The sequence below is a fragment of the Centruroides sculpturatus genome, unplaced genomic scaffold (assembly GCF_000671375.1).
Source record: "Centruroides sculpturatus isolate CEXI.00-Female unplaced genomic scaffold, Cexi_2.0 scaffold2078, whole genome shotgun sequence".
Lineage (NCBI taxonomy): Eukaryota > Metazoa > Arthropoda > Arachnida > Scorpiones > Buthidae > Centruroides > Centruroides sculpturatus.
Window position 1 is genome coordinate 59,367 of NW_019386463.1, and position 8,024 is coordinate 67,390.

General features: G+C 32.0%; 1 protein-coding gene across 4 annotated transcripts in view; it reads left to right on the forward strand.

Moving 5' to 3' along the window:
• LOC111615057 (CCA tRNA nucleotidyltransferase 1, mitochondrial-like) overlaps window positions 1-7,105 on the forward strand; it is a 34,408-nt gene extending 27,303 nt beyond the window's left edge. For 2 of the 4 annotated variants that reach the window (XM_023356431.1, XM_023356430.1), the window contains exon 6: window positions 6,827-7,101. In XM_023356431.1, coding sequence (XP_023212199.1) covers window positions 6,827-6,972 — 146 coding nt within the window. In that variant the 3' untranslated portion in view covers window positions 6,973-7,101. Of the gene's footprint in view, window positions 1-6,826 lie in introns of all 4 variants that reach the window. The other 2 variants (XM_023356429.1, XM_023356432.1) reach the window with 2 other exon arrangements.
• The last annotated feature ends 919 nt before the right edge of the window (window positions 7,106-8,024 follow it).

The following is an 8,024-nucleotide window of genomic DNA, read 5'->3' on the forward strand; positions in this document are numbered from 1 at the left end:
TGGTAAGTGGTTCAATTCCTCTTTTATTATTGAGCAGCACATTGTTTCTACTGGTAGCGGGCTGAGATGGGAGTCATTTCTTATGACAATCGGCCATCTATAGTAGTGGTGCGAAGGTGAGTTCAAGAAATCCTGCGCTCTCGTGCGTTGCCTTTCATGATAGAGCTACAAACAGTCATTCTTCAGCGAGACTATTCTTCGCTGTACATGATTTTCCGAGAATATCTCTGTCACGTTGCCACACTTCCTTCCTTCCCAGTCTCTAGATATGACGTCCATCGAGCATTAATGGGACAAGATAAAACATCAGCTTCGGTTATCCATGTTATTCAGTTATCCATGAGTATGAAGTTGTTTACACGGTAAAAATATAACGAATAAGGAAAATTCGAACAGAGGAAAGGAACTATTATGAAAGATTGTTCTCCAACGTTGATTTTCCATCTGATTTCTGGAAGAGGATTAAACGTTTACCTTCAGAAATAATTAAGATCAAGGAAAAGACCAAGATAAAAGGTAAACCTATTAGTGATGAGCACACAATCAGCAATATATTTTCCGATCACTATAGATCCATGGACGGTTTTACTTCTATCGTTTGACAGTACTGGTGCACAACATTACACAAGTTCTAACGTATCAAATACAGTACTTTCTTTTTGGAAAATTCTACTCCGGAAATTTGTAACATAATAATGAATCTAAAAAATAGCATCCCAGATATGGATCCTTTAAGCAAGGACATAATGAAATATATATCTGATATTATAGCTATACCATTAACATATTTTATAAATAGATTTTTGAAAATGGTTTCTTCCCGGAAAAGCTAAATCATCATCTGGTATTATCGATATATAAAGACAAAGAATTCAAGTATGACATCGATAATTATCTATATCTATATATAAAAATGGACGTGTGTGTCCCTATATTTCACTTTTCCGCAAAAACTACACATCGCACATGAATACTGTTTGTATGTGGTAGTAGCCCCAAGTCTCCATTCGTGCACTATGGGGGTTGCGTCTCGATAGCTATAAGGGTACGGGAGATATGGGGCTGAAAGTGGTTGAAACTGGTTTTCTATTTCGAATGTTATGTTCGAATTTGTTCGAATTGAATTCGAACATAAAATTCGAATATTGGTTCGAATATAGAACGATTGTAAACGTTCCAGAAACGTTGAAAATAGTTCGTTTGACTGGACGTGAACAGGAGACGTTCAGAAATAGAATCGGGACCAGGTCTCTAATTAGTCTGGAAACGGGAGAACTAATTCTTGCATTTTGTGAAAACGGGTAAGATTGGCTACAATGTAATTATCTTAATCTTCACTATCGTTACTTTTAAAAAACCAGCGAAGCGGGTCCTTGCAGCTAGATTCTAGATTACTTAGAAAAACAGTCTTTTATATATATAAAAAAAACTCTATTACATACAAATGTACGAACAAATGAAAACCCAGCGAAGCGGGTCCTTGCAGCTAGCCTAAAAATGATTCAAAATCAAAAGTAATTAACAAAAATTTTGAAAACTAATTGTTACGGTTGATTTAATTTTTGATTTCTGGAATAGTGTAAGGAATGATCTTATCTCTAAGGCAGATAGATTTACATTAAAATATTAATCGGAGAAACGAAATTCTTCTTGTAATTTATGATAAATATATTTTAATAAAATAACATTAATTAAATTTACATGAAATATAGAAAAGAATCATTAACAATTACATAATTTGCATATTAATAATTAATGATTATAATAATAGCAATTGTTCGATTGTTGATTTTCGATGCAATTATCGAATGCGTTTACAAAAATGTTCATTGAGATGAAAGCAAATTTTAGATTTATTTTATTATTTCTGGCGATTTTTAATGGGATCGTCTCTTCTGAAGAATACAGAAGATTATTCACAACGGATAAAGTGTATTTCGGATACAAGAACCGAAATGTAATCAAAGGATTGGCGAAATCGACAGATATCGGAGAATTTTCTTATCCGAGAATGAAGGATGTAAACCGATTCTCGAATATGAAGCCGAGAAACAGAGACGAATCGAATTTGGATGGAATGACACCAAAAGTAAAGGATAAACGAGATAAGAAATTAATGCGTGCCAATGAAGATAAGAGAATCCGTAAGACAATCGATGGTTTTTACAAATTTATAGAAGGAAATAAAAATAGAGAAATTTATAATAATGAAATTATCAAAAATAAAAAGCCTAAAAGAAACAAGAATCTTAAACCAAAGATAAAATGTTCGTCGCTATCGTCATTCAAACATAATCGATGGCTGCAACAACTCGGACACAAGACGAACGATAAATTCAAACGTAGAAAGGCTAATTGGAAAAAATCAAAGGCCAAGCACAATAGATTCGAGCATCCTCCGCTTTCTTCATCGAACAGGGGAAATATCGACAATGACATCAACGATCTTACAAATCCTGGAATTGGATCGAATGTCGACACAGAAAATGATAATTACGGCATTTATATTTTTGCAGTCGCTTTCGTTTCTCCATTCCTCGTGTTCACTATCTTGGCCATTCTCCTGTGTTTCATTTATTTCATTGTATATCTGTGTAAAAGGAGGAGATATTCAATAACACATTCAGAAATGGAATCTCACGAACGAAGATCGACAAAATCGTTTTCATACGAAAAAAAGGACGATGAAGAACCTTTACTCAAACAAGATACTTCTTTACATCAATCTCCTGAAAGTGACATCAAATCATTGATTTCCGATAAGATTTCAATACGCAGTCAATCTGACAGAAGTAAATATTCTGTCAAGGATCTTGACGACGAATCAGAATTTCGTAAATCTTCGACACATTCGAGCATTTCTAACAGATATGCTCCTAATAAAGATTCGAGCGGTGGTGATGATGAAGAGGAGAAAGAGAATGTTTCTCTTTTGACATCTTCGAATGAAACAGAAACAGAAACCAAAATAGAAATGATTGAGTTGGAGAATGAAAACGAATCCGGACAGGACTCACCCGAACACGTGTTTAAAGACAAGGAAAATAATAGTAATGGAAGAGAAGAGAATTTAAAAGTGAAGAGTTTCAGGAAGAAGAAAACCAAATGTTTACCTTGTATTAACCTTTAAAATTACTTATAATTCTTGCTAAAAATTAAATAAAAATTATATATTTAATTTCTATATTTCATTATTGACATCTGAGAACTAGCAATATAGAAAAAAATTGAAAGCAATTATTTATAGCTTTATATATTGGTATTATGAATTCTACAGCACTCTTCACTATCTTCAAAAATGTTTAAATTAGGAATTTCCCGAAATTCTTATGGATTCCCGCCCTACACTTCTTCAAGAAAGAATTGTAGAGTGAGTCCTCACTTAATTATCATCACTCTGTTATATATTTTGCACTTAATACAAATTAAAACGTATTTAATTTCTAAATTTGTATTGAGACCAGAAGCGTGGAAAGACGTCGCCGGGTCCGAGGGAAATTTACACTGTACTTCTACAATTAATTAGCGCGTAAAAAACAAATTGTGGGATGATGCCCTGGAAATTTTACCTCATCATCTTCTCTTTTGTCATTATCATCTAATAATAATCACTTCTATTTTGGCAAAAATTATAGAAAATTTTTTACAAAAGCTTTTCAAATTGTATAAATAAATTTAAAATTGTTCATCGTTATCAATATGCTTTCAAACAGGGTTTTTCCTAGGGTTGCCACCTGTCCGGGTTTGACCCGGAGACTCCGGGATTGAGTAAGTTATCTCCGGGCTCCGGGTTTAATTAATATTTCTCCGGGTTGTGCAAGTTGAAATGAATATGCACAAAATTATATGCAAACCGTCGCATATATTTCTTTTCCCATGCACCGAATTACTAGTGTGGTAGTCGTTGGCATTAGGCATAGTGCTGCTTTTTTTTGCTTGTACGATTCATTCGTAATCATATACACCTCCAATATCCAATAGAGCTAAGTCACTCGCGTTACTCCTATCCAAGTCTCCCTAGTCGCTAACTGTAACTGATTTAGAACCGGCATGCACTGCAAATTATTCTTCGCATTGCAAAATGACATTGCGCATGCGTCAGGAACTTCTGTTCGAACGAACCTCACCTGCCCTCCGGGTCAGCGACTTTGAAAAGGTGGCAACTCTAGTTTTTCCACGATGGATGCGTTAATGCATCTTAAGCAATTAATTACGTTGCAATTGGATGGATCGAGTTTGGTGATTTCGGTTTTTGTTCATCTCTCTAAAGCGTCTAATCACAGCAAACACACAGATGTTCTTGTCCAGAAAAACTTGAATTTACTCACCTTAATTACGCTCTTTGATAAGGGAAATGAAGAGGCAGCAAGAGTCCTTTTTATTAACTGAAACTAGTTCCAACACGACGACGGTGTTTATTTAATAACTGTTAAAGCACGAATGATCTTAATTGAATTGAAAGATGATAGCTACATAAAGTTTGGAAGTTTTACAAACGAGAAAGATATAGCCTATATCGATTTGTCTGATATTTTGTATTTGTTATTTGGGAGGGAAACTAATTTCTTGTCCGCTTTAATTACGTTTTATATTTAAAATTTCTAAAAAAAATACATGGTTATTTTATTTATTTTGCAATATAAAATAATGAATTTATATCTTTTACATCTGTGCTGAGATTATTACACAACATGATAAAGAAAATAAGTGTGAATGAAAACTTCTTAGCACTCGCACTTACTCGTTTGCCGTTTTATGTTCTAAGATAAATTACATCAGAAAATTATTATTAATTTTATTTTTAATTGTTTTAACATGTCCTTTCAATGTGAAAGCCAAAATTGCTACTTATTATAGTCATACTTACTCATGCCCGATATTTTTCNCAATATTCTTATGATAAATAAATATTTTATTGAATTATATGTTGACCATTTTGGTCAAATACCTGTTGTCGTCGTTTCTGGTAGTAGCACGATTTCACATTCATAAAAGTTTTGATCGTTGCTTACAAAAAACCGATCCAAGTGATTTTTGACATTGTCATTTCAAGTAAATGTCTTACAGTTAAAAAAAATTGTATAGATCAGAACAAGTAATAATCTGAGTGTGCTCGATCTGGCGAATACTGTTGGTGTGATAGCATGTCCCATCTAAGTTAATTGATGAGTTACCAAACTTGTGTGAAATTTGACATCATTGTGGTAAAACACTACACCTGTTTTTTTTTTAATCAATTCTTTATCAATTTTTCTGTTTGATGATATTACGCAATTTGTTTACTCGAATGCAGTACACTTTCGAATCAATTGTTAAATTGTTTGGTAAAAGCTCCAAAAAAATTTCCTTAATATCCCACCAAATAGAGCATTTCTCTTTAAGAACTCGTGGAATTCATATATCGAGCTTTGAAACGAACCAATTTGTTTCAAGTACTCATAAACAGTTCAGTTTGACAAATTTAATCTCTTAGTGATTTCATGTGTTGTTATTCCGCAGTTTGCATCAATGGGTACTTTTATTTTGTCTACATTGGCTTCAATTGGTCATCCATAATGTGGTGCATCTTCAATACTGAAATTGCGATAATGAAATTTTGTAAACCAGTTTTGGCACTGTCGTTCTGTCAACACATCTCCACCATACATGTCACACGATTTTTTTCTTGCTTGAACAGCATTTTTAGTTTTTTGGTAATAAAAACGCAAAATATGCCGAAGATGCTGCTTTTGATCTTCCATATTTGATGGGACACAAAAAATAAACAATTGCACGAAATCAAACAAAATTTTTTACAAATAATCCGTAAAATGCTAGCTGTCAAAATATATAATGATAATACGGTTTAGAACGAAAATGGGGGGAAAAATATGACTAATCCGTCTAGTGGGAAAAAAAAAACTAACTTACTTTCCGAACAACCCAATATATTTATACTGTTATGATTACTTCATTCCTTTTCATTGTGTTTAAATGTCCAAATATACAATATTTCAAAAATACTTATAATGTATTAAATTTTGTTGATTTCTGTTAGAAAAAACTTTTGTTTTTTCCTCTCTTTTATATTGATATATATTGAATACTGTATGGCAGGCATAGCCAACAAGTTGATTGGTTGATGGTTATATTATTTTTGGTCAGTCACATATAATAGAGCCTATTGAAACTCTAAAAACATTTGTAATTTCAGTAGAAATATTAATTTCATAATTTGCATGGAGAAATTTTAACTATTATTGTGAGTTGGTAACTCTGTGCTCTGAGAGATAACTTGTGGTGATCTTTCTTTTTTTTTGATTTTGGCATAGTGAAAAGAATGTGTAAATACTGAACAAGAACCATGCAGAAATGAAATATGCTCTATGTTGATGTTATAATTAGGCTATATATATTTTTTAATTATTTTGTCATAAACAATTCCAGTTATACTGTATATAAAGTGAGTGTGGAAAAGAAGAGCAAAATCTGTGATTTACACATTGAAAGGAAATAAAATTTTTTGTTATAGTGAAAAATTAGTTTTTACTGTTAGGTAAAAAAATTAATTTTAATGTTTTTACCAAAAAGAGGTAATATAAAATTTCAATTATTGTGAGGTAACAAAAATGTGATGATAGATCCTTGGTACTTTTGACTCATGAAAGTAGATTGTACCCCATTATAAGTTGGCCTGATAAATGGTATAGATATTTACAACCAGTTTATGAAATATTAATTAAATTATTTTGAAATTTTAGAAAATAGATCAATTGTGTCTATTTAATTTAATGAAGCAATTTCAGTTTGATTAAGAAAATAAACATTTCATATTAATTATTTTCAGGAATATCAGGTGAAAGAATATGGATGGAATGGAGTAAAATCTTAACAGGAAACCATTGCAAAGAAATAGTTAAAACGATGATTGAAATTGGTCTTTCACCCTATATAGGTAACTTGTTATATATAAATTTGTTTATTATCTGTTGATATTTTGCATTGCGAGAATATTTCTATATGTTTATATGATTTATTAATTATGACTTGTGCAGAAACTTGTCTTACAGATTAATTTATTCACAACTTTAAACTGAATTAGTTAATTAGCAGTGTATAAAGAAAGTAAAACTCAAACAGTTTTGGATTCAGGGGTCAAAGTTCAGAATTTTATAAAATCTGTAACAAAAATAAACCAAAAAGTTATAATTTTGAAACTTTAACAATATCAAGAATAAAATACAGTAGAACCTCTATTATCCGGACCTCCATTATCCGGATTTTCGATTATCCGGATTGTTCAAAATAAACAAAAATTTTATGAATTTACTGATTTTCACTTGGCAAATTATGATACTGTTTATGTACGTGATGGAATGCATAACTTTTTTTGTTTAAACAACGTCTCACCCGGCACAGTGGTCATAAACTCTTAAATATATTTGCGTCGTAATAAAAATATAACTTGACAGACATATATAATAAACTTATTAATTTTTACTTGATATTTATAAATAATTTATTTTTAAATTACATCATTTCTATGACCAAGGGCAGCATAAGGCATGGGCGGCATGGGCGGCATAGGCAACGTGGGCCACCGCCTATGCCTCGCGGTCCGAAGGACCTCGCGCCTCGAAGGTTTATGCATTACTTAAAAGCCGCGAACGCGACGAAAAAATTTTACTTGTAATAAAACGATAAATAGTTTGTCAAATTTATATTCATAAAAATGCAGTTTACAATGTTTTTTATTTTATAAAATCCGTTCTCTTGCGCCACCAGAGGGCCTTTTAAACAATAGGTAGTCTGTTAGCATTGATCAAAAGTAGTCTAAATTCAATACGAACGTTCGTTTTTTGAAAATTTGATCACGATTTAAATACAGTATTTAATTTTAATATTACCGATATGACATCAAAAAGAAAACGTGTTGTATTATCATTAAAACACAAATTAAGGTATTTGTTTCGATTATCCGGATTTTTCCTTATCCGGACTACCTTCATCCCCAATTAGTCCGGATAATCGAGGTTCTACTGTAT